At 39.0% G+C, this 27,017-nt stretch overlaps 1 protein-coding gene across 1 annotated transcript; it reads left to right on the top strand.

Annotated features, from left to right (window-relative positions):
• Positions 1–3,584: 3,584 nt before the first annotated feature.
• Positions 3,585–26,946, top strand: col11a2 (collagen, type XI, alpha 2; the record flags this gene model as incomplete). The annotated part of the gene is made up of 60 exons (XM_079258627.1): positions 3,585–3,625; positions 4,961–5,080; positions 6,446–6,661; positions 7,666–7,719; positions 8,549–8,590; positions 8,895–8,957; positions 9,104–9,178; positions 9,401–9,487; positions 9,874–9,930; positions 10,092–10,145; positions 10,289–10,342; positions 10,661–10,714; positions 10,944–10,997; positions 11,131–11,184; positions 11,263–11,307; positions 11,420–11,473; positions 12,083–12,127; positions 12,242–12,295; positions 13,297–13,341; positions 15,838–15,891; positions 16,007–16,051; positions 16,259–16,312; positions 16,440–16,484; positions 16,625–16,678; positions 16,814–16,921; positions 17,382–17,435; positions 17,567–17,620; positions 17,706–17,750; positions 18,017–18,070; positions 18,501–18,545; positions 18,657–18,710; positions 18,908–18,961; positions 19,858–19,911; positions 20,095–20,292; positions 20,928–20,981; positions 21,093–21,200; positions 21,315–21,422; positions 21,631–21,684; positions 21,787–21,840; positions 21,975–22,082; positions 22,242–22,295; positions 22,387–22,440; positions 22,636–22,689; positions 22,805–22,858; positions 22,979–23,086; positions 23,159–23,212; positions 23,457–23,510; positions 23,587–23,640; positions 23,839–23,892; positions 24,202–24,309; positions 24,428–24,481; positions 24,599–24,760; positions 24,840–24,893; positions 25,001–25,036; positions 25,136–25,189; positions 25,286–25,571; positions 25,815–25,924; positions 26,209–26,277; positions 26,464–26,700; positions 26,800–26,946. The coding sequence occupies exons 2-60, from the start codon at positions 5,027–5,029 to the stop codon at positions 26,944–26,946; spliced, it is 4,476 nt and encodes a 1,491-aa protein (XP_079114753.1). The 5' UTR covers positions 3,585–3,625; positions 4,961–5,026.
• Between the last annotated feature and the right edge of the window lie 71 nt (positions 26,947–27,017).

Below are 27,017 nucleotides of genomic sequence, written 5' to 3'. Positions count from 1 at the left end.
TTCTTCCCCTCTTTACGCATTCACCTTGCTTTCACGCACATACCTGCCTCCTGGCAACCCATCCCTCTTTTCTTCCTTCCCATTTTTCAATCCTTCCATCCCTCTATTTCTCTCAGTACTTTGATGAGGAGCAGGATGACCATGAATACCCCTATTATTATGAGGAAACAACAGGCATTCCCTCTTCCTCTGCATCCCCCTCTCCCCAACCTGGGGACCCCAACCAACAGGTAAAGTGGGAGCAAGAGAGAGGGAAAACACAAGCTGGGTTTGTGGAAGGGAAGGGAAATGAGAGAGAGAGAGGTATTAGAACAATAACAGACATAATTTATGACACATTATGCAGCTAAATTGTTTTGTTTTTGAATTAAAATATAACTATTATATTAAATATAACTATTAACAAACCAAATGCCTCTCATCTCTCATCACTCCATAACTCCCTTTTTTTAATTTACATTTCATTTTCCTTTTAGTCCAGATCAACGTCTTACACATCAATTTAGTTTGCACCACCTTTAATCCCACTGGATAACCTTTGTTCCTTGTGATTTATGTGTCCTCATGTCATATATGTGTATGTTAACATGTGGTCAAGTGGGGGCACTGGGGGAGTGTACATACAGCTGTGTTGTCATACATACATGCATTTTTTTCCATCATTCTCCACTATCTTCTTAATTATATCATCACATTGTCATCTATTTCATTTGTCTGTCTTGTCTTCCTTTACTGTAACCGAAGAATTTAATTAGTGCAAATTACTCAAAATAATTTGATAGATTTTGAAAAAAAATAAAAGAAAGTTACAGAAAAAAGCAACTTACATTATATACAGAAGCATATGCAGACTTAATTTACTTAACATTTTTCTCTAGTTTTGTTTATTGGTCTAATGACAGTATGGTACCAACAAAATTGATCACGTGAGTCGTTATTTGTCTGACTTCAGAGTACTTGCCAGCACGTAACAATACCAACATAATTTTATGGTTTTATATATTTTTAAAGGCTGTGGAGTTTGTAAAGCAATCATATTTCTATCATATCTTTTTGTTACCATTTAAAATTCCTTCATTCATGTTCAAGGAGCATTAATTGCCAAGAAATCTCAAGTGATGCTCAGAGTGCTGTCTGTTGTTCCAAACATGTAAAGGATTGTCTTTATAATGTCAGGTGTTACTGCCAGTTTCTCTTTCAGCTGCAGATGCCTCTAGTTTGTCGTAAATCCATTCACTACTTGTACAAATGGAGGGTAACTAGGAAGATCACACACGTGAAATGTTGGCTAAATGAACATTCATTAAAATAGGGAAAGCTCTGGCCAGAATAGCCTCTACAGTTATGTCAGATGTAGGTTAATATATTTTCTTCCTGGTGTTTGCTTAAATTCACTCACACTTCTTGCATGACCTTCCAAGAAAAACCCACTGAGGTTCTCAGTTTATCACAAAAGCATTTGCACTTGTTTCAAACAGGCCTCCTAAATGATCCTGTTATTATTTGCATGATTCCATCATTGATTTGGAAGATGATACCGCATGCACCTGTTGTACTTTTCCTTCAACATACCAGAATATGAAATTATAAGCACAGATGTTTTTGTGTTGGCAAATACATTTAAGGTTGTACAGCTAACTTTTGCGTGGCATACACGACAAACATGTATGTTACAGTCTGTCTTAAGTTTTATTGATGTACTAAATAGCATGTCTGAGGAAAAACCATAGTGGTCTGCTTTTCCGACAATATTTGCATGTCATTTATTGCAGAATTAGTCATGTTTGGCACTTTTCATTTGGTAATTTTTTTCTGACTAACATGCATATGCATGCACCTTCACATCTGTGCTGTTTCCTTCGCATGGCTAAACAGCAGCTACCTTCCCTGTCTTACAGTCGGACTGTTCAGGGCTTTATAGCTCAACAGTTTAGTGCATCAGTTTATGTTTTGTGTGAATTTATCAAAGGTATGTGTGTATGTGTGCGTGTTAAGCAGCCAGCTTTATCTGACCAGTTACACCCTCAGTGCCTCTGCTAAACCACAGTCTCCAGTTCTAAGCACAAAGATGCTGCTTTTTTGTTAAATATTGGGAATGGCATTACTGGAGAAAACAGCAAAAAGACCATCCATATATCAAAAATAAATTATTAAATTCAGTGTTAATTTATTTAAAGTGTTTGGTATATTTCAGATCCTTGGTATCCTTAAAAATTCGTCATTAGCTGTATCCAGTAATGCCTGCACAGTCTCAGTAAATCATCCGAGCCTTAGCCATCTTTATGTCATTGTTTCTCAAAACATCCACTCTTGTCTTTTTCTCTCTTTCTGTCAATCCCTTGTTTGTGCTTCTCACCCCCCTCCCAACCCCTCCATGTATCTTTGTCATCCTCTCTACCCTCTTTCTCTTTCTATGTCAAAATGCACTTCAACATACGAAACATGTCAACCAAACAATAATGGCATATATTAGAAGAAGGCACTCAAAGCAGCTCCCACTAAATCCACCATTAAAGCTAAACCCACTCCAGCTAAGCCAGCAAAGGCTGGACCATCCAAACTTATAGTCAAGCCACCTATGCCCACCAAAGCTTCGAAGTCTTCCACAACCAAGTCACCCAAAGGCAAACTCACTGACCTAAAGATCTTCTCGTCTGCGACTTCCCGATTGGAGGCAGCTAAATCTAAGCCCACAGCTGCTCCAGCGAAGAATGGCAATGGTAAATCAGCTGTTCAGAAAAAAGCAAATGGTGCAGCTAAAACCAATGGCAATGGAAATGGCAAAACATCTGCTGAAAAATCTAATGGCAATGGCAAAGCTGAGGCCAGGCCAACAGCCCAGGTCAAAGTGAATGGAAATGGCAATGGCAAGGTTGTAGCTGAAAAGAAAATCAATGGAAATGGAAAATCTTCAGCAGAAAAGAAAGCCAGTGGAAATGGAAAAGCCACTGTGGTGTCTAAGGCAAACGGGAACAATGGCAGTAAAGCTACACTAGAGAAGAAAGCAAATGGAAATGGCAAAATTTCTGTTGAAGTCAAAGGCAAAGCCAATGGCAAAGCTGAGAATAAAGTCAATGGTGCAGCTAAATCTAATGGCAAGAACAAACTTTCTGCTGTGTTTGAAAAGAAAGCTGTTAGCAATGGGGCTGCAAAGAGTGAAACCACTACCAAAGCAAAAAGTGTCAAAGTTGTTAAAATAGAGAAGACTGTGGCTAGTGCAACTAAATCCAAAGTAGAAGCTACAAAGGCACCTAAACCAACAAAAGCATCAAAACCAGAAAACAGTAAAGCATTGAAAGCTGCCACCAAAGCTCCAACAGCCAAAGTTCAAGGGAAGGCAGAGGTCAAAGAGATAACTAAAGTCAAAACCGTGATCACCAAAGTCCCTCTAAACAGACCCACGGTGACCAAATCAGTGAAGAATGTTGTAAAAAAGGTTCCTTTCCCTACAAAAGTGGCTCCAACACCCACTCCTGCCCGGCCCACTCCTCCCAGACCCACAAAATCCAAGATGACTTTGGACTTAAATGTCAAATCCCAGCACAGAACTTTCCCACCGTTTGGCAAGACTATGCTGAGTGGAACTGCCGTCCCATCGAAGAGAGTTACCAGCGGTTATCAACAGGTACAACATGAGGGCTCATGTTTGGGCCAGAATGTCCACAGTTTTATGTCCCATCTTTCCAATCTCTTTACCAGCTCTTGCCATCATCTAGGGTCTGCAACAACATGTTTGTTTACAGTTTCTAACGTTGACATGTTTATTGGTCACCTTTATGAATAGTTTGAACTTGCATTAGGTGGCTGGCATTGCAGATTTTGATGCAAATCCTTGATGTTGCAAGCTGGTCTTCAGAATGGAAGTTGGTTCGCAGCAACCAGATCGCCTTCTCCTCTTTTCATATATCATATGATCCTCATGATCTTCCCAATCTCTCCATATGATATGATACAGCAGTGCACACTGAAGCATGGCTACATGTACAGTTTCATTGTTCTTTACTTAACTTCACACTGCTACCCTTAGGCCGCAGAAACTGGATCTCAGAACCTGAATAAACTCCAGGGCTCTGCCTCTTTCATATGGGAAACCATTAATCTACTAGTCGACTGAGCATGGATTGCTGTGGTACAGAAACTAAAACTGAGAAAGCACATACATTGTCACACTTTACACATGTGCAACACAGCAAAACTGTCACTTTATTATCTTTTTTTTTTTTTTTTTTACATTACCTGTGTTTTCTTTCTGTCATCTATCTCTGTGTCTGTCTCCATATTTTATACCAAATATGAATTAAACAGCTTCACAGAAACTAGAGGCAAGTTTTGTACTTGCTTTAATCAATGTTTTCATCAAATTTGAGATTACATGCCTCAAAAGAGGACGATCTGATGTTATTGTTCATAAATGGTTTCTGGGATCTTTTTTAATGGGAACTGGCTGATATATTATCATGTTCTGTGAGGCTGTTGATTGGGGTTGTCTCTTTGTTTTCTGGTCTTGGGTAAAGCTAGACATCCTGAACCATCAAGCTCTGATGTTTCCATTGTATGGATGGCTAGATATGCTCAGTCCAATTTCCAGTAAGAGCAAACTTTGCCGTTTTCATTCATGAGTCTTGGCTTATGAGCTTTAAAAGCATAAATGGTTTTCACAACAAATGAAAAGAAATCTCAAGTAGCCTCAATGACTTTCTAAATCTTGCACCTGGCAAAATTAAGTCATTGATTTTCCAATGCTACCTGAAATTTCTTTTTAAATGGATCTTTACAAGTTTGAAAATGTGAGTTGCCAGGAATAAAAACACCTCAAGCAACCACAACTTTATGATGCATTCCATTTTCTTCTTTTAACTCATCATCATCCCAGAAGCAGACTTTGAACTAACCCTGCTCTCCCAATCAAATCTGCTTGCTTCCTTCCTGTACCCCACTTCCTGTCAACCTGACCAATCAGGATGTAGACACTGAATATTCTGAGGCTGGCCACACCCCTACAGAGACTGATTATTACTATGAGGAGATGGTCCCACATCCAGAGGGTGAGGTGATTGGACAAGAAGAGATTACTGTACAGGTAAAATGACACACATCAAGTCATGACAAGACCAACAGAAAAAACAAACTTCCATGTTTAATTTCTATTCAATTTAGTCTAATTTGCTTAGTAAAATTCAAGAACTTAGAAATTTAAGTAAAAATATTTTCACCAACAAATAAAAATGTCATTATCCCTGTATGATGGTGAGCCCAGTCTTTGTAGTTTAACAAAAGTAGTTAGAGCTCTGTACTCCTCTACACCTTTCTTACCACCCGTATCACCGTGTTTCTGGAAGTGAAAACTTCTTCCAAAAAGAATGCACCACATTCATCGTCTCTTGTCATCAAATATTTTTATGTGATTCTCCTTTTCCCTAACAGCAAGATTCTGATTTTGTTCTCATCTCAAGATCTTTTAATGATCTGGTGCTCATCTTGATATAAGAACAAAAATCTTGTGAAAAGCAGATTCATATGGGAATATCTGATATGCAGTTTTAACCACAGCTACAAGGAGCGATGAATATAATGCATTCTTGTTTGAAAGAGATGTCTAACTCCATTTGAGTACAGTAGATACTGTGGGCTAATTTACAGCCTGTATTGTCAGAATTTAAAGACAAGTTTCTCAAAGTTTTGATCTGTTCAGTTACAACTGTTTGATCATTTTCTTTCTTTTTTTTTTTACAATATTGTTAAGTGTTTTCCCTTACTGTAAAAAAAAAAGTAGCATGGTAAGAAATATTAAGGCAAAAGTTGCACATACAGTTGGTTGTTATAAGGCTTATGGTATGTTTTATCCCAAGTACCTGTGAAAGGGATATATTTAAACAGTATAATACAACTGAATTGATATTTATTTGTATAATTCATGGTAAGTACACTGTCTTTGCCTAGTACAGCACATAGCAGAAGCTTGTTTTCACAAAGTTTGTCATAATCAGTTGTGTGTGTTCCATGACTGTTCTTTGTCTCATTTCCTTTAATTATTGGATTCTTACAAATGGGTTTACTGGTTCTCACACATAAACTGATGATGATGCTTTGATGAAAACCTACGGCTATAAGCTAGACTGTAGACAATCTGTAGAAGTGTTAGGGTAGCATGATAAACTGCTACCATAATTCACCTGAAAACACCTAACTGGACTTAAAGGAGTCTTTACATTCTGCCAGATGTTTTTGTTTCTGTCCCTGTGTCACAGTTTATTTTAAAAAGGTAAGATTCACTTCTTTTGTATCTTCTTGCAAACCCTCTTGTTTTTCCAACTCTATACTTCTTAAAACTTTCACCTCCTGCATACCTTACTGTTCCTCCACTTTTACCTTTAATTCCCCTTGCTTGGTTCTTTTTTTATGCCTTTCTGTCAATCCTGTTGCGGCTTTAATGAACCCAACGCAGCCCCAGGTGGAAACAACAATGGTGGGAGAGGAGGTAGATGCCACCAAGGCAGGCGGTGCCGGCGAAGAGGTCTTCACAGAAGAGTATGAGACTGGGGATTTGGGCCTTAAGGAATATGACTATTCCTACAAAGACTACAATGACCCATTACCAGAGACTGGAGAGGTTGATACTGGCATGGGCCCCGCTTTGTCCGCAGTGACAGACGAGGGTGGCGTAAGTAATTTTGCTTCAAAGGCAAAAAAAAAAAAAACATAGATAAATATAAATCAATTTCAACCAGCTGTGAATCCTAGTCTTTTGGTCAAACTGTATTCAGTCTCATCTCAAACACTTGTTTGAGTTTGCCAGTTTTAAAAGACACCATTTTGTTTTGTTTATTTTTTATCTTTACTACTCTTACCAGCTGACCTTTTTGTCAAAATTATCCATCTAATATGGGCACATATGTTAGGAAATTCTAGATAAAGGCTGAAGATGAGATGTAACCAAAAGTACCTTCAATTTACCATGGTTTTAATGCCCATGAGCACTTCTTAATTTTACTATAACACACTTTTATTTCAGCCAGCTTTCCTTATAGTGATTTTATATATTAATATTTAACATCTGTTTTTTTTTTTTTTGTTTTTTTTTCTCTGACTTGGTAATTAAATTCATCAAATAATTTCAGTTTTATATATCTGAATGCTTTTCAAGACTTACAAGTCAAACCAGTGGTTGAAATTGGTTTTATTTTATAGTGAGAAACTTAGGACCCCAGTCAGAGAACTGTAGCTACTGCCAGCGCAGCAGAAGTTGATGGGGATCCTAACAAGCCTAAACCGTAACTTGAACTGCCATATACACTGAATAAAGAGGCATTTGAACGCACTTCAGTCTTCAATGTCATTATCTCTGTATATGGCTTTGTTTAGTACTGCTAAGCCAAGATGATTCTCCATCTATGCAATAAGAGGCTACAAGTAATGGATCATCAGTGTGAAGACCCACATAGTCAGTGGTATTTGGAGAAAAGTTCATGCACCTGTTAGAACAAAACAGGTTGTTTATTTTTCTGTTTTCAACACTACAAAATGATATGAAGGTTTTTTGTGATAATGCATGCAGTCAAAATATCTTTAAGTGACTGCCTTAATATACTTTTTACTTTTGGTTTATGTGTAACTACGTCTGTAATGACTGTGCTGTATTGTTGGTTACATGTGTGTTTTCCTCAGGCTGCCGTTAGAGGCCAAAAAGGAGAGAAAGGAGAGCCTGCTGTCTTGGAACCTGTAAGTTATTAATTATAGTTTTACTTTAACAGGTTTATATAGATTAGTTAACATCACTTCCACTTGTAACCTTTAAAACATGAAGACCTTATGATCACATTCTTGCATTTCTATCCAAATTAAAACCTGTTGCTCTTGTTTTCTCAGTAATCCAAGACAGATTTGCCACTTACATTTGAGGTTGAGGAGAGAATGAACAGTGACATTTGTTTTTTTTACTGGTGTTGTTCATGAGTATTATTTCAATGTGTGGAAAAGTCTTTAGTTAATACTAACATGAGCCAAGTTGGTAACAGAGTCTGAATGATTATTTCTAGTTTTATTGATTTATTTTTTTTATTTTTTTTTTGCCTTATGAGTGTGTTAAAAAGAAATCTCACTTCTGACACAAGCAGTTAATTAATAACAAATTAATTATTTCTTTGTTGTCAGAATTATAAAACTTATTTTAATGTCATTTAATTAAATAGACAAAATAACCATTTACATATACTCTAAAATCTAATATTATATATATATTTTTGTATTTGTGCAAACATATTATTTACAAGGCACTAACAAAAAAGCCTTTCGAGGCACAGCACTAGTGAGAAGACTTTTTTTAAGACAAGTAGTTACATCAGAAGCTGTGCATATTTTAGTCCCATATTGCTTTATAATTATGTCTGAACCTCTGAAAGTTATTAGTTTAGGACATGTTAAACAGATATGGTACTTTAAGAAAAATGTTATAATGCAAAATGAAAGAAGTTTAATTAATATAGTATGAATCCTTTTTTACGTTTTGATCTCATTCGGAGCATTTTTAACTCTATCTTAACTGTTCCAGGGAATGCTGATTGAAGGACCTCCAGGACCTGAGGGACCTGCTGTGAGTAAAATTTTTTTTCCTGTTTTTCTGAAAACATTTTTGTTTGTTTTCCTCCTTGAATGTATATTTGCTCCTGAAATCGACCTGAAGTCGACATCTTTAATCCAGAACTATTTTATGTTTTTTGTTTTATAATTAATAATAAAGTGGGATTATTAAAGTTTTCTATCTGTCCCAGTAGTACAATATGCTAATTTGCTAGTGTTAGGCAGTGTCCTAATCAGTACATTTAGGTGACATTAATATTTTGTCATATAGCTTGATTCCTTTTGGCTGAAACAATCGTTTGTCTTCCCTTTTTCAGGGCCCTACTGGACCTCCTGGCTCCTCTGGACCTCCTGGCTCTGTGGGTGACCCTGGAGAGAGGGTGAGTTTTTTTTCTATTCATCTGAAAAACCACAGCTTTGTACTGAATATGTTTATCACACAACTGTTGATGTTTGCAAAGGATCACAATTTATTTCCCGTCTTTGCTCAGACCTCAGTTTACCGTTCCTTCTCTCCATCCTGCAGGGCCCTCCTGGTAAAGCAGGTCTGCCTGGGGCTGATGGAGTTCCTGGACCTCCTGGAACCTCAGTGATGCTGCCTGTGAGTTGCTTATCTTTCAGTCCTTACTTAGAAAAGGAAAGTATATAAATATGAGTAATGTTTGCTTTATGCACACATAGTTCATAACACCTTAGGATGCAACATTTATGAGGTTAGGTTTAATACGTTAATGTCCATAATTTTTGTCCATTATTAAACTTTGTCAGTATCATTAATTTTGTTCTCATAATCTTTTTTCAATGTTTTCTTTTCTTCTTGCAGTTCCGCTTCGGTCAGAGTGGAGGAGATAAAGGTCCAGTCGTCTCTGCACAGGAGGCCCAGGCAGCAGCCATCTTGTCCCAGGCCAGGGTCAGTTATTGCTTTTATCTCATATTTACAATAAGTTTTTAAATTAAATCTTTACACCTTCCAGTTGGCCGAGTTAATGTTTTTCCAGCCCTATGAATCATCCAAACATGCCTAAGTAACTTAACTGTTCAGCATATAAGCTACAAAATCTAAGATAACTTTCAAGTTGGTGTGGATTCTTAATGTTTATCAACAAGCAGCACAAAAACAAGTCATTCCTTGATATAAAATAAATATATAAAACATAGGGTGATATTATAGGGTGATTTTAAGCAATGAAACTTATGATAGCATATTTCTATTTTAATGCTGTGAATAAAGGATGTCTGCCATCACAAGCTGCTATGTGTCTCTGTCACAATTATTCTTTTCTTTACTGTTTCTAGATGGCTCTGAAAGGACCTCCTGGGCCAATGGGATTCACTGGACGCCCTGGACCCTTGGTATGTTACCTATCATTTGCAACGTCACTGGTTTATATTACAGGTCTACTGTATGTTCAAATCATGTTTTTCTTTTCTGTTTTTTTTCTCACATTAAATCATATCATCACAAAGTTCCTAAAAGAAAACTGCTTTTGTCATGAGAACTTTGTCTGTTTCAGGGAAGTCCAGGTAGTTCTGGTTTGAAAGGAGAGGGTGGAGATCCTGGTCCTCAGGTAAAACAGTTACTTTGCACATCTTGACCTCTGAGTCAATTACAGTCAAAGAAAAATGAAACTGTCATGTCATTATTTCATCATGTTGTAATTAAACCATTTCCACTAAAAACAATGAGATCATAAACATTGTATTTTGTCAGGGTCCCAGGGGACCACAGGGTTTGATGGGACCTCCCGGCAAGTCAGGAAGAAGAGTGAGTATAAAGTGTCTGTATTTTTTTTTTTTACCACAAATTTCACATGTTGTAGAAAAGCTTTAGTTCAAAGATGATGATCTTTATTCTGGTGGAGTATCAAAAGATACAGAGCTTTTGCACATCCTGTTTCCATCTTAAGAAGTCATGGATAGATTGTTTTTTTATCAGCATAGTTACTCTTGAAGTGAAGTTTTTGTTTATTTGTTTGTTTTCCAAACGTGTCCTAACACAGATAATATGAATTACTTTGAAAGTGGACACTGAAGCATATTTACAGTATCACTTCCAAACATGTCCTCACTCTGCTCCTAACAGGGTCGTGCTGGTGCTGACGGTGCAAGAGGAATGCCAGGAGAGCCTGGAACGAAGGTATGATAATATCTCTATATTGGAATAATATCAAAATGTTTTGTGATTTCTTCTCCTCAGTCTTTTTTGTTTCTTTCACCTGATCAGATCTGCTAACATATTAGCCTCCTTAGCTTTCTCAGGTCTTATACTATACATGTATCCAAGTTTAATTATCAGCAGTTATTTCTTATTTCCACTGGTTATGCATTTCTACATCCTACCTCACATGACCTTACATCTTCATTAGGGTGACCGTGGTTTCGATGGTCTTCCTGGTTTGCCTGGTGACAAAGGACACAGGGTAAGTCAGACTCCACTAGAAGTAATTAATCAGTTGTTAATTAGTCATGTGATATTATTTCCTACTTCTGAACTTCTCACAGTTGTTAAAAAATATTATGAGCCCTCACCATTCCACTCTTTTACCTTGTCAGGGTGACCCGGGACCAATGGGGCCACAAGGATCCATAGGAGAGGATGGGGAGAGAGTATGTGCATTAAAGACATGATTCTGAAATCTCTTAGTTTTTTTTCATCCTTGACTAATTGTTTCTGCATATTTATAGGGAGATGATGGAGACGTTGGACCCAGGGGTCTCCCAGGTGAACCCGTGAGTGTTTCCATGACAACCAAGCGAGTCCTGTCACCTTCATTTTCATTCTGACTGCTGTTAATTCAGATGTGTTTGTGTCTTATATGTCACTGCTTGTGTCTGACTTTAGGGACCTCGCGGTTTGCTTGGACCCAAAGGTCCACCTGGAATCCCTGGTCCTCCTGTGAGTAAAAAATATTTCAAACCACACAAGTTTTTTTTATTTTAGCTGCATTAATTATAGCTAACCAACCACAAAACACCCACGAATTCTCTTTAAATAACTCACTGTAGCCTCATGCTTGATCCTGGATAAACAACAATTTTACATCCATACATAAACTCTACATGTAATGGTGCTGATGGCTAAAAAGGTTGGGATTTGCCCTTCTTAATGTGCTCAACTAATATATATCTGCACTCCCTTTTGTATATGTGTGTGTGTTTTCACGGTTCAAAACTGATGCAGCAGAGAGAGAGGTATCTTATTTGTCATTTCAGACACTTCCTTCATTATCAAAACCATTTGTTCACACCATCCATAAATGGGAATTCATTTTTTACAATTCACTGACTTCCCCATCACTCCAGTACCTGCTGATTTCCACAAATCTAAATACACACATTAGTGTCATCATCAAAGTCTTTATTTATCCAGAGGGGAAGATGGTTTTTGTTCTAACCTGCAAAAAAAAGGTGGATAGAAGCTGACAATTGAGTAAATGAACTATTAGTAAAGCATGTGCAATTGTGCTTATATTCTGTGAATCTTATCTTTAACCTCTTTTCTTAGGGTGTACGAGGAAATGACGGACCCCATGGTCCCAAGGGAAATTTGGTCAGTGATCATGTCATCATTTAAGCAGCATGTGTCTTAGTTTTTATTTTAAAATATAGTTTTTATTCTTCACATTTTTCCACACTTAACATGTTTTTTTTTTATACCTCTAAGGGCCCTCAAGGAGAGCCAGGCCCCCCTGGTCAGCAAGGAACACCAGGAACTCAGGTGAGACAGTTTCACATACCTGTGAAATCAGACCAAGTAACAATGTGCTGTGTTGTAAAGCTTTGTGTTAAACATGTTTTCCTGGTGTTACACCTTGATTTGACTGTGATTCACCAGTTAACATTACATTCATTTCATTTTCTTGCTGGTATTTAATTTAGAAGTATAAAACCACATTTAATTAAACGATACCATATATCAAAGTAATTATCCTATCTTATTCATTTAGTGCTTTCACATATCAGAGAAATCTTTTTCCATAAAATGTTTGAGGGTTTTTTTTGTTTGTTTTGTTTTGTTTGTTTGTTTGTTTGTTTTTTTATTATCTCCATCTGAGCAGCCCACTTCTATACTTTCCAGTCTTACAGCTGGTAAAAGAGATGACTGTTTTCCACTAAATAAGTCTAATGATCCTAAAACCAATAAAGATTTAACGATTATTTTCTCTCTCCCTGAGTATAACAGCACACTTCTCAGCACCTTAGGTTTTGACTGATTACTCAGGCTGGCTTTGTACCTTGAAGCTACAGATGTTTGGTTAAGTTATGAACATATGGTTTGGCTTCTTGCTTGGATTGCAATTTAGATTTTTGTCATTTTTGCAAGTTATATCATGCATACAAAATGCATCTTATCCACCTCTTACCTTCTTGTACTTGAATAACATCTGAAGTATCATGTAAGCTTTTAACACACTCATTTTTAATGTCTTGCTGATGAGCTTTTTGTTCCTTTGCCGTGTCACCATCACCAACATAAGCAAGTGTTGATTCAGTGTAATATAGCTACTATTTATTCTTATGCATTCAACATACATTAAATGTAATGTAATGATATAACTAAACAACTTTAGTATTCTGCTTACCTTTAAAGATAATCCAATAATGATTGTTTCCTACCTGTTACTGCAGAATCATCTGTGTCTGTTTTGAGATGCATCTTAAAATCAAGAATCAAGTATCTATCACTAAGCCAAGGTCACATGTGTTTTGTTTTTGCAGGGAATGCCAGGACCTCAGGGAGCCATTGGACCCCCAGGAGAGAAAGTAAGAAATATAACAATACTGGATATACTGGAGAGCTACCTCATGTGGGGCAATCTATGCCAAGGCCAATGTTTTACCTCACATTTTGTTTTATAAAGTTCTCAAGATCTGCAACCATTCATTCATTCATTTTCTAAACCGCTTAATCCAATTCAGGGTCGCGGGGAAGCTGGAGCCTATCCCAGCTGGCTTTTAGGCGACAGGCAGGGTACACCCTGGACAGCTCGCCAGTCCATCGCAGGGCGATCTGCAACCAATTGAATGATTTTTTTTTTCCTTTGCTTTTCCTTAAACTCCCAAACAAGTGTCACGAAAACATGGTTGAAGTGATGTTTGATTGATGCTTTTCATTGTTCTTCCTAACAAGAAGACAATCAAATTACACTGAAAGTCTACCTCAGCCAAGACTTATATTGCTATCGCATAAAATTACAGTGTCATACCAGAGGTTAGTGTTTCCTGGGAAACCTGTTCATATAAAAGACTGACCCCCAAAAAACTCACTGATTTTACTCGTTATCGTCTTTATTCATAATGGAAAGATGTAGATAATGCCACATTTGAATGTAATTGTGTTGCTGCAGGTTTTATTCCTCAAGTTTGCAGATATTTTTATTCAGTAGGTAATGAGCAGATACAGTTTTAGTTCAGTCTTATTTACAAGATTATACTTCAGTTTGCGTGTTTGCATGTTCTTCCCGTGTATACATGGATTTACTCTCAGAACTCCAGCTTCCTCCTACTGTCTGAAGAGATACATCTTAGGTTAACTGGTTGCTCTAAATCAGGGGTGTCCAAAGTCGGTCCTCGAGGGCTGCTGTCCTGCAGGTTTCCCATGTATTCCTGTTCCAACACATCTAGCTTCCACTAAATGGATCAAACAGTCAATAACGTGCACAACTGATTAAGCTCTACTACTAATTAATTTGAATCAGGTGTGTCTGAGCAGGGATACATAGAAAACCTGCAGGATTCTGGCCCTAGAGGACCGGAGCTGGACACCTCTGCTCTAAATTCTCCCTAGGAGTGAGTGTGAGTGGTTGTTTTTCTCTCTGTGTGGTCCTGTGATGGACTGGCAACCAGTCAGGGTGCACCCTGCCTCTTGCCTGCTAGTTGCTAGGAAATGCTTTAGGTTCCCTTTTCACTTTCACAACTTCATACTTCTCTTATACCAGTCTATGTGCTGTCCTGCTGCTGCACTGGGTGTTGTTTAGGTTTACTGTGGCACTAAAACAGAGCTTAACTATTGTTATTCTTCATTTTATCTGTGTTTTCATGCTGTCATAAGTTGACATATTCTTTAAAAAGTTTACAATAAGCTGCAGCTATTGTCTCGCACTGGGTGATAAGGTTCACATACACCATCAGGTTTCATGTGGTTCATTTAGTCATTGTTGAAACGCAAAAAACAACCACCCTGGTTATGTTCACAATTACATTAAAAACTAATTAGCAACTATGAGGATCAGTAATTCACCACAAGTTTTGCCTCTGGAACAATGGCAGATTAACTACAGCAAGACTTTAGTTGAGTTAAACCTCCTTTTTTCTGTCACACTGAGTTTAACCCTAACCTTGCAATTTTCTCTCTGAAGACCATATTAGTTAACTGTTTATCTGATCACTTAAATGTGCCTTGCAAGGAACCACAGCTGTTGCCTATTGGTGGTTTGTGAGTCTGTCACCTGACACGAAATGCATTTCTTTAACTATTGAAAACACTTGGGAGTAAATACAACACCATTTTAGTACTGCAACTTACATGTGACCTTGTACAGTCCAGTTTACTCCTCTGGTTCATACGAGAACAACTGAATTACTCCAGTGTTAGAGCTGGCGGGTTGGGTAGAGGAGATGGGGAGTTGTCATCTGCTGGTGGGTGGTAATGTATTTACAGAAGAAAAAACTGTAAACACACAATGGGCCACATTATTTTGGACAAAAACTTCTTAAACACTTACAGGAGTAAATGAGAATTTTAGGAAAATAAAGACTACTATAGTAAAGCTATAAGCAGGTGTATCAAACAACATGTAAATATAACTAAGAATAGAGATTTGACACCACTTATGTGTGATTGATTTCATAAGACACGAAATCGACACAAGTACTAATGCAGAGTATTATAGTGCAGTTTTAACCACTTTTACACTCAAGGTTGTTTTTTTTTTATGTCATTGTTGGTAAGTTTCTGACTTGTTCTATGAAATCTGACCTCTGGAGGTTTTAATGTTGAAAATTCCTATTAGAAACTAAAAGATTTAAACTTTTCAGCTCAGATGCCACAACCCTCTTGACTTGGATAAAATCTACTTGGAAGAAGCAGATTTAGGATCTGTTAAATCAATAGAGTCTAAACTAAATCTACATTCTACTTTGATTTTATTTCCTAATTTCATGCTGATGGATTCTAGATGTAAGAAGTTTTTTACATTCATTTTAAATTTTAGATTCAGTGTTTTATTAAACATGCAATCATTTTTTTTTCCTTTCCAGGGTCCTACCGGAAAACCAGGTTTGCCAGGAATGCCCGGAGCTGACGGCCCTCCTGTACGTTTTAAAATTATTTGGATTTGATTATTTGGATTATTTATAACTTTATTAATTTACCTTTAGGGCTACATGAGCCTTCTTACAACTGAAGTGCTTTATCTTCTTTTTTCAGGGTCACCCAGGAAAGGAGGGGCCTCCTGGCACCAAAGGAAACCAGGTAGATGTTCTGTACTAACCCTACACACTACATCCATTCTATCAAGAAAAAAAACTATCATCATTTATTTTCATTCATAAAAAGAGGTGTTTTACATCATAAAGTATTAATGGAAAAAAATATTCATTATAGCCAGCAGAGAATGGAAAAATCTAGCAGGTTTGTATTACACTGTGAGCTCATCCTTCTTTATTTGACCATGTCCAGGGTCCCAATGGTCCTCAGGGAGCTATCGGCTATCCTGGCCCTCGTGGCATCAAGGTCAGTACACTTTAGTGATAATTTATCAATCTGTTCAATGGTTTTTTTGTTATTTTTTTTTTGGCACAGAGCCTCCCCTTAATCATTATCACAAGGAGTGATGATGATTAATGTTATTTGATTGCAGGGAGCTCAAGGAATCCGGGGACTGAAGGGCCACAAAGGAGAGAAGGTAAATAAATAATGACAGTTTAATGAATTTCAAATTACATCACTGTTGCGTGATGAGGGTCTGTTCATTCCTGGCCGGTAAACAGTGTCAATCTGTAAAAAATAGATAAATAAATAACACATCTGTGTTTTTGTTTAAAGGGTGAAGATGGTTTTCCTGGAATTAAGGGAGATTTTGGTGCCAAAGGAGAGAGGGTAAGATAAAATAGTAACCGGTTGAAACCAGGGATTGATCAGCCTGAAATTGTTTCATGTTTGCCACATTTTTTTTACTTTAAATTTTCACTGATGCAATTTTTCTGAATATTGAGACCTTTATCTTGCTGACAGGGTGAGGTAGGAGTGACAGGACCCAGAGGAGAGGACGGTCCAGAGGGACCAAAGGGTCGTGTTGGACCCCCTGGTGAACTTGGACCACTTGGACTTGTTGGAGAGAAGGTATGACAAGATAACATCACTATCTCTTTATTTTAGATCATCTCTTCCTGGTTTGTTATCAATTTGATAATACATTGTGCTGAAACTGGATGACAGCTGTTTGCTATAAAAATCCAGATATTACCAGATATTTCCAAATCTTATGAAACTGGTCATAAATTAGCTAAGAGAAATTAACGGTGGCGCCCTCTTGTGGTCATATGTGCACATCACAGTATATTTATTTTCTGTTTAGGCATCTATTGCATCTGAATAATGTCTAACCATTTCATTTTAATAAGACTGTTTGCTGTAGTTGCTGCCAGTTGCTAAAAGAGTTATATTACCTTTTATTATATAATGAGATACAATAATGTATACTCCTAATTTGTCTCCTGTCACCAGTAACTTAGTTATATGATCTGTTGTGCAACAGATTATTTAATGCAGCATCTGCAATGTCCTCACTGTGTTCTTCCAGGGTAAACTTGGTGTTCCTGGACTTCCTGGATATCCTGGAAGACAAGGACCCAAGGTAAGACAAACACATAAACACCATTTGTCCTTCACATTAATATTGATTTATGTTTTTATACTAGTGGTCACAAGGCTTCTTCAGGCTGAGAAGCAGTGCTGATGTTGAGATTTTCATTTGGTTTTTTTTAGGGATCTCTTGGATTCCCTGGATTCCCTGGTTCAAATGGCGAGAAAGGAACGAGGGTAAGAAGTTAGTTGTTTCACTGAACCACAGAGATGAACCACACTTTCTAATTTTATCTGACTTCTTTTTTTTTTCTTACATCAGGGTCTTACTGGAAAAGCAGGACCAAGAGGGCAAAGAGGACCAACGGTACAGCCTCTCATTCATTAACTCATTCATACCCCACTCTGTTTTGTTGTCTGTTCATGGTGTTAAAGAGTGACTGAAAAGCAGGTAAAAGCAGAATTTCAAGGCCAAAGCAGAATCACTGAAGGATGATGCAACAGACTAGATTTACAGGGGTGTTGAGTTATTCTTTTAACATTGATTTATTATGATTTCATTAATTATTCATCAGATTTATGGGATTTTGAAGGCAGTTTAATATTAATAACTCTTGTTCTTGTTCTTATCAGGGCCCCAGAGGACAGAGGGGACCGAGGGGGTCAACAGGGAAACCAGGAGCAAAGGTTTGTTTATGCAGTAAATATATACAATTTGTTTAAAGAAACTTTGTCCACTTTAAGTTATTTTTTGCTTTTTTGTTATATCTGTTGTTTATGTTAGTCCTGATTAGCATCAATGCTGTTATTATTGTCACATTTTATATAATAAAATTATTTCTGAAGTAGAATTTTTCTTCAGTTGTTATTGATATTTACAGTTTTACAGTTTTATATTTCAGCAAACATTATACCTTTGGACATAAATTCTTCAACACTTCTTCTGAAAGATGGCTTTTCTTTTTACAAATTCAGACATTTCTGTAGATAAATGTCTGAAAATAACCTGACATAAAACCTGTACTCATCCAACATAAAATGCTACATATATATTCAAGAACAAATATTTTCTGATTTAAAGTATATTTGTGTTATTACCTATGTTGTGTTATTTCAGGGAACATCTGGAAGCGATGGTCCGCCTGGTCCTCCTGGAGAGAGGGTGTGTACATGTTTGTCTCTGTGAAGTGCATATTAATCCTTTTTAGTTTATTATTGTATTTATCATTTTACATGATTTTCTTACATGTTCTCTATGTTGTGGTCTCACCAGGGATTGCCCGGACCTCAAGGAGCCAATGGTTTCCCCGGACCGAAGGGACCTCCTGTAAGTAAATATTTTGATTCGGTTTCTTATTGACTTGTGTAACCACTGTATAATTTCAAGGTTTTACTCAACTTTTACGAAGATATTTGTTCTGTCCTTTATCCATATGTTTGGTTTAATGTCCCTTCTTCATTACTCAGGAGAATGTTATGTTAGACATTGTTTTTATTTAATTTAATTTGATTGTCTCATTGCAGGGGCCTCCAGGAAAAGATGGACTGCCCGGACATCCTGGACAGAGAGGAGAAGTCGTACGTTTTTGTTTGTTCGTTTCCTTTTTAAGGGCATCAGTTTAAGTAAAAATTAATGATGGTTGAACAAATTAGGCTCATGATTACATGTAATTTCAAATTCAAATTGCTTTTATTGGTCAGATGCACATCTTACGTAGTAGAATGAACAGTGTACCGCTTTGTGCACCTGCTCCAGATACATTCAAGTTTACCAGCAGGAGAATTTATTTGTAGATTGTGTTACAAGATGCTGTCACTCAGGATTAGTTCAGGACTTTATACAATGTTTAACATAAATGATCAGATATATCAGAAAATGTTGTGATTTTATACAAATTTTCTGGAGACAACCTTTAAAAATATGTTGGTGATGGACTCCATGTGGCATCGGCTGCAGCCAGTTTAATCTCAGTCAAGCTAAATGATATATCCAAGAACTCCACAGTTACTGCAAACTTTAAATCCACTGAAATTAAAACAAAATACAAATGAATCATTTCTCTTTGGGGATGAATAAAGGGTCTTTTTTTCTTGTGTTTTTTAATGCGGTAACATGAACATTAACAGAAGACACATGAAAAACTACACAGACAGACAATAAGACACAAATATAACGCAAACAAGCAGGACATATGTGTGTATTATGCTCAGTTAGTATTCAAGTGGAAGGAGAGACAGAAAAAGAAACCTCAAATCTATATTTCTGTTACCCAGAATGTTATATAACATGCTTTGGATTGATGTTTTCCTGCTATTTATTGAATAGATGGATCACTGGGGCAAAACACTTTTCCATTTAAACCAGTTGTTTTATTCCAGTTTGATCAGCAAACTTGATGGATTTCATGCTTCATGTTGCATCTGAGCAGCAGAGAGGAGGTTTATAATTTATACTGTTTGTTTTTATTTCACAGGGTTTCCAAGGTAAAATGGGTCCACCTGGACCTCCTGGAGTTGTTGGACCTCAGGTGAGTTCTTTCAACATGGAGCTGATGTTTTTCTCATCACTGTTACAGTAAATCTGATCAACCTGAATCATTTTCCTTTTCAATCAATTTTATTTGATTTTCTCCACATTTTCTTTTGCACTTTATTGATTCTTCCTCCTTCAACGTTTTCTTCCTGCTGCCTTCTCATGTTCGTCTTCTCAGGGTCCATCAGGAGAGACTGGCCCCATGGGCGAGCGTGGCCATCCCGGACCCCCAGGTCCACCTGGAGAGCAGGGGCTTCCTGGTCCCTCTGGGAAGGAGGGCACTAAGGGAGATCCTGGACCCCCAGGAGGTCCAGGAAAGGATGGCCCCCCTGGACTGAGAGGCTTCCCTGGAGAGAGAGGACTACCTGGAACCCCTGTGAGTCTGACTAGAGAAATACAGAATACATCACCAGATGTCCAGTGGACCGTTTCCACTGTAGATCTAATTCAGACTGATCATTTGCAAACTCCGAGTCTCATTCTGCAGCTGCAGGGTGTGGTCCATCTAAGATCAATATTACATCTTCATGTGTTTGATAACATCGTCAAAGTGAAGGGTGTGTTCATCTGTTACTGTTAGAGACCCCCTTCATGAAGCTGTAAATGTGATACATAAAATTAATTTTTCTGGTTTATCCAGTTGTTGAAGATTGTGTTTTATTTTACATTGATTCTTTAATTTTATTTTTAAACATTTAACTGAGTTATGTTGGTGTTATTACAACTTGCTGTTGTGCAGCATGGAGGAGTTTAACAGTTTTAGTCAAAGCTTCACCGGGTTGTCGGGTTTGTTAGAGCTGCACATGAATGGTATACTGATATTTACATATTTACACCATGAATATTAAATCTAGTAAAACTGTAAAGTAACACCAAATACCTTGATCAATACATGATTTATTTACTTTTTCCATTTTTCTAAGTTTAATATTAAAGTGTTTCCATTGGAAGAAAGTTCAAAACTGAGGCGAGATGGAAATGTGATGTGTTCCTGCTGATGTTCATTTCCAGGGTGGTGGAGGACTGAAGGGAAGTGAAGGACCCCCTGGACCTCCTGGACCTGCTGTACGTTTCGAACCTTCCTCAAAGTTCATTTTTATAAATCCAAAACAGAAATTCATCCAACATATAAATCTTGAACTGAATGATTATCTACTTTAATATGTACTGTTGTAGGGTTCTCCTGGTGAGAGGGGCGCAGCTGGAACTGGTGGACCTGTTGGACCTCCTGGCAGACCAGGACCTCAGGGTCCACCTGGACCAGCTGGAGAGAAGGGAGTCCCAGTGAGTGTTCTGGAAGTTTTTAACATAACAGGCAGCGTTTGACATTAAATAACATCAGGTTAAGAAATAAAAGCAGCAATTCCAGTTTTTTTCTTTTGTCTTTTTCCTGTTTAGGGTGAAAAAGGTCCGATTGGCCCGGCAGGTCGGGATGGAGTGCAGGGTCCTGTGGGTCTGCCTGGCCCTGCTGGATCACCTGGAGTACCTGGAGAGGATGGAGATAAGGCCAGTAACTGCAAATGACTCTCCTGACATTTTAACTCTCTGTAATTGCTTTGCGGATTCTGGACAGAATAAATAAAAGCAAATCATCATTTTTAGGTTCATTTGTTATTATAAAGTCACAAGTTGATGCAGAATTTAACAGAAAAATAAATAAATTAATTAATTCACATAACTTTTATAATAAAACGACGTGTCAATGTTGATTCAGGGTGAAGTTGGAGAGCACGGTCAGAAGGGAGCCAAGGGAGCAAAAGGAGAACATGTGAGAAACTAATCAATCATTATTATTAATTACAGATGCTATTGGTCAGAATATAATGTACTGATTATAGCAATAACTCATGGTTTGTTTATCTGTTCATAGGGTCCTCCCGGCCCACCTGGACCAATGGGTCCCGTCGGTCAACCGGGTGCTGCTGTAAGTAGAAACGCTTTGATGCACTACGTTAGTTTTACTTAATCCCGGTTGTACGACATCAGAGTTTGATGCTGGTTGAGTTCATTCACATGTTTTTATCTGCTGGTCTTGATTTTTCTTCTTCTGTGGTGCAGGGTGCCGATGGCGAGCTCGGCCCGAGGGGGCAGCAGGGGCCGTTTGGAGCTAAAGGTGATGAAGGATCTCGAGGATTCCCTGGAGCCCCAGGACCCATCGGTCTTCAGGTAAAAACCTCCAAAGGTCACAATGCTTGTTTTAGAGGCAGATTCACTCGAATCTGTTCTTATTTTTACTCATTTTGGATCCAAACTTTTGTGCTAAGTTGTTGATTTTAGCTGCAGATAAAGAAAAAACAGTTTATAACTTCCTGCTTTGCTCTGCAGGGATTGCCGGGACCACCTGGTGAGAAGGGAGAGACAGGAGATGTTGGACCCCTGGTGAGCTACAAATAAACTGATGATGTGACTTTTTTTTATTGAAATAAAATCCAAAATAAAGATGAAAATTAATGTCTGTTAATTTTTCCAGGGTCCCCCTGGTCCTCCAGGACCCCGTGGCCCCGCTGGACCCAATGGAGCTGATGTGAGTGTTCAGGTCTTTTCTTTTCAACACAAAGCAAAATTTATCCACTAATTAATAAATGACTCCAAACTGTTTAAAGAAAAGATATTATCTTTAAAGTTTTCTTGTCAGTGCTGATCATTTTCATGTAAAATATTTAAATAGTGTTTTAATACAATTTTTGGTTGTTTTTGTGTGTTTGTTTGTGTTTTTCAGGGTCCTCAAGGCCCTCCTGGTGGTTTGGGTAACCCTGGACCAATTGGAGAAAAGGTGCAAAACTGGAGAAATATGTCTGCATGAGTTCATTTTTTTCTGTTCTGAAAGAAAGAAAAACTGACTTAAAATATTTTAATTATGTCTATTTATTTATTTATTTATTCTCCAGGGAGAGCCGGGTGAAGCCGGACCCCCTGGAATTGTCGGAGAGCCTGGAAAGAAAGTGAGTACACAAGTGGCGAACCCAAACACTCCGTGATGCGACACATAAATTCACCGTTCCTTCACTGGACGGTTTTTAGCATTTATGGGTCAACAAAGAGCTGTGCGCCGCTGTTGACAGGGTCCTCGTGGAGAACGTGGAGAGAAGGGCGAGGCTGGACAACCTGGAACTGGTGGACCTCCTGGAGGACGAGGAAAACCTGGAGATGATGGACCCAAAGGAAACCCGGTATGACACGTCCAGTAAAACCTTTCTAAACACAAATACACAGATAAATGACTTTAAACATGGTGATTTCAGGGTCCTGTTGGTTTCCCTGGTGATCCTGGCCCCCCTGGGGAGGTTGGACCCAGAGTAAGTTTCTTTTCCAAAAATGCTTAAATATTTGTTAGATGTCAAACCTCTTTTCTGTCTGGCTGTTCAGCTGTTCAGCTTCCAGCTGTTCAGCTTCCAGCTGTTCAGCTTCCAGCTGTTCAGCTTCCAGCTGTGCAGCTCCCAGCTGTGCAGTTCCCAGCTGTGCAGCGCTGCTTTATCAGTCACTTTTTTTAGTTTATTACCAAAGTGAACAAAAAAGACACGAATCCTGATCCACTTTCAGGGTCAAGATGGTGCCAAGGGAGAGAGAGGAGAGGACGGTGAACCCGGCGAGTCTGTAAGTAAACAGATGCAACAATGAAGATGTTCATTTGAATATGCTGCAGATGTGATTGGATTGTCTCTTTTTGCAGGGCTCCCCGGGACCTCCTGGTGAGAACGGTCCACCTGGTCCTCCAGGAAAGAGAGTAAGTTCACGTCTAACAAAATGACCCACTGAAGAGCATTTCCACGGCAACAGCAGATATGAAGTTGTTATTGTTCCATAATGTCTTTAATCTGCACTCTTTGTTTCAATGCATCTTATTAGATGATTAGTCTGTTTAATGACTCAGTCTGCTTACAATCTTATGACACCTGAAACTACCTGATACTTTATTTTTCAGGGTCCTGCTGGAACAAGAGGACCAGAGGGACGGCAAGGAGAGAAAGGAACCAAAGTGAGTCTTCATCTTGTTGTGCAATTGTCTAAGTCCTTCAAGCAATTAAATCAGTCATATAAATGTTATCAGTCCGTATCAGATGTGTGTGTTTTGCTGCAACAGAATGAAGCACATCAGATATTACATATACTTTAGTTACAGTACTATCTATCACACAGCTTCTTCAACCTGAACATGCCAAACTAGGAAACCTTCAAAAATTAGTGTTATTTACAAGAAATAATCTGTTTCTCATTGTAACGTCTGTTTTACATTAATTTTTTACTGTTTTTTTTTATCATTAATGATTTTCTTCACCATTCACAGGGAGATCCAGGTGCTGTTGGGCCTCCAGGAAAGACTGGCCCTGTTGGCCCTCAGGGTCAACCAGGAAAACCAGGAACAGAGGGCCTCAGAGGACTCCCAGGATCAGTGGTGAGTTCATTTTTTCAGTAATTCTCTTATTTATTAATGAAGCAGCTGTACAGTCTGAGCAGCATCTGTATGTTGTGAGTTTTAGGCAACATGATGAAGGTGTTTCTCTGTGTTTCAGGGTGAACAAGGATCTCCAGGACCTGCTGGTCAGAAAGGACCACCTGGACCTATCGTAAGACAATCACACCCTTTTATTATGTTTTACTTCGTCCAGTACGTAGTGAACACAAACGGTTCCTCCCTTCCATCATCACTTCATCGTCATCTTTCCTTTCTTCTCGTCCTGCAGGGGCCTCCTGGTTTGCCTGGTCTACGTGGAGATCCTGGTGCCAAGGGAGAGAAGGGACACCCAGGTCTTATCGGTCTGATTGGACCCCCCGGAGAGCAGGGAGAGAAAGGAGACCGAGGTCTGCCTGGGCCTCAGGGGTCCACTGGATCCAAAGGAGAGACCGTAAGTTTGACTTCTGAGATGGCAGCTCATCTTAAATCTGCTCATCTTAAAATAACTTTTCTCATGTATGTTATTGTAGGGAATGCCTGGAGGAACCGGACCTCTGGGCCCTTCAGGTCCACCTGGTCTGCCTGTAAGTTAACTTTCTTCTTTTATCCAGAAAATGTCCCATATTTCTCTATTTTCCCTTTCGATCCATTGAAGTAAAATCATAAATCTAAAGTGTGATTTATTTTCCAGGGTCCTCAAGGTATCAAAGGAGCTAAAGGTGCTACTGTGAGTAAACTCTGCTTTAACCAGCTTGTAACACAGTTTGAGCACCAAACGAACATGCATCAACTTTGATTCTCGAATCTTTTCTCTTGTTGTTTTTAGGGTGGAGCGGGTCCAAAGGGAGAGAAAGGTGTACAAGGACCTCCTGGACTTCCTGTAAGTACATCAGTTTATCATTTTAATTCTCCGTTCTTTCATTACATCACTGTGCTTTTCATCAGTCGGTAGATTAAAATCTAAATTGCATCCCAGGGTCCACCTGGCGAGGTCATTCAGCCCCTGCCCATCCAGAGGAGCCCCAAGTCCAAACGCTCCATCGACGCCAGCAAGCTGCTGCCCGAATTCGACCCTGACATGCCCGCTTCTGATGCCGCTGGCAAAGAGATCCCAATGGGCAGCGAGGGCATGGAGGAGATCTTCGGCTCTCTCAACTCACTCAGACAAGAGATAGAGACCATGCGTTTCCCTCTGGGCACGCAGGACAGCCCGGCCCGCACCTGCCAAGACCTGCAGCTCAGCCAGCCGGACCTGAAAGACGGTACAGGACCTGCTGCCAGTCGTTCATCATGTTTTTGTTACTGGTTACGGGTGATGTTTAACAAGCTCTTTTACACCTTTTTATGCATTAAAAAATGTTCCTATTCTCACCCCAGTGTGAATGAGTAACGTTTAAATCTTTACATTCATCACAAGGAAATTGAAGCAAAGATATTTTATGGTCCTTTAAAAGTTATAAAATGCTTTAACTGGAGTTTTATGTGTTTTTTCTCTCTCATTCCAGGAGAGTTCTGGATTGATCCAAACCAGGGCTGCGCCAGAGACTCCTTCAAGGTCTTCTGTAATTTCACCAGCAGGGAGACGTGCCTGTACCCCAGCACGGGCGTCGACACGGTCAGTCCACTAAATCAGCAGCTCCACAGCCGCTCTCACAGCCAGTGGTTTTCATTGTGAAGCATTAAAGTGGAGTTTTTTCATATTTTCTTTAAACCATTTCCACATTTCTCCTCGTTAAAACCTTTTCAAGTAAAACAAAAGCAGTGAAATTATGGTGGAGAAAAATGGACTCCAGGTTTCTGTATATAATAATAATATAGTATAATTTCATACTTTTCATGTAACGACAAACTAAACTTGTGTGATTTCCTGATTTCCTTGTCTGATTGTTCTGACGGCAGGTAAAGATGAGCGCCTGGGAGAAAGAGACTCCTGGGTCGTGGTACAGTCAGTTCGCAGCTGGAAGTAAGGTTAGTTATCTCCAGTGACATGAAGACTAGCTCTAACCAGTTTAACCACAAAAGTCTGAACTTTTCTTAATTACCATCTATGTTTCTCTTTCCTACTTTCTCTCCGTGGCTCCACACACCTTTCCCTCCCTCACCTTTATGCAAACTCCCATCTTCTCTTCATACTATACCTCCTCCTCCTCCCAGTTCTCCTACGTGGACTCCAATGGCGAGCCAGTGGGTGTAGTCCAGCTTGGCTTCCTGCGTCTCCTAAGCGTCCAGGCCCGCCAGAACCTCACCTACCACTGCCACCGCTCAGTGGCCTGGGCTGACCGGACTGCCAAGAACAACCACAAGAGGGCGCTGCACCTCCGAGGTGCCAACGATGACGAGCTGAGCTACGAGACCAGTCCTTACGTCAAAGCCTTGGTGGACGGCTGCTCTGTGAGTCCTCAGTCGTACATTTATTCTGCTGCTAAATGTCAGTGTGTGTGTTTAGCCGGAGAAACGTCACTGACACGCGTGTCTGCGTCTCTTCTACAGTATCGTAAAGGCTTTGACAGGACAGTCCTGGAGGTCAACACGCCACAGGTGGAGCATCTTCCCCTGCTGGATATCAAGGTGTCGGACTTTGGGGAGAAAAACCAGCAGTTTGGCTTTGAAGTGGGACCTGTCTGTTTCCAAGGCTAAAAACACACACATACACACACACCATGCAGAGAGCAACATATGCTAATACTCACATGCACACACATGCACTT

This window comes from Telmatherina bonti (genome assembly GCF_933228915.1).
Source record: "Telmatherina bonti genome assembly, chromosome: 19".
Lineage (NCBI taxonomy): Eukaryota > Metazoa > Chordata > Actinopteri > Atheriniformes > Telmatherinidae > Telmatherina > Telmatherina bonti.
Note: the sequence above shows the minus strand (reverse complement) of the source record. Positions and strands in the feature narration are given on the sequence as shown.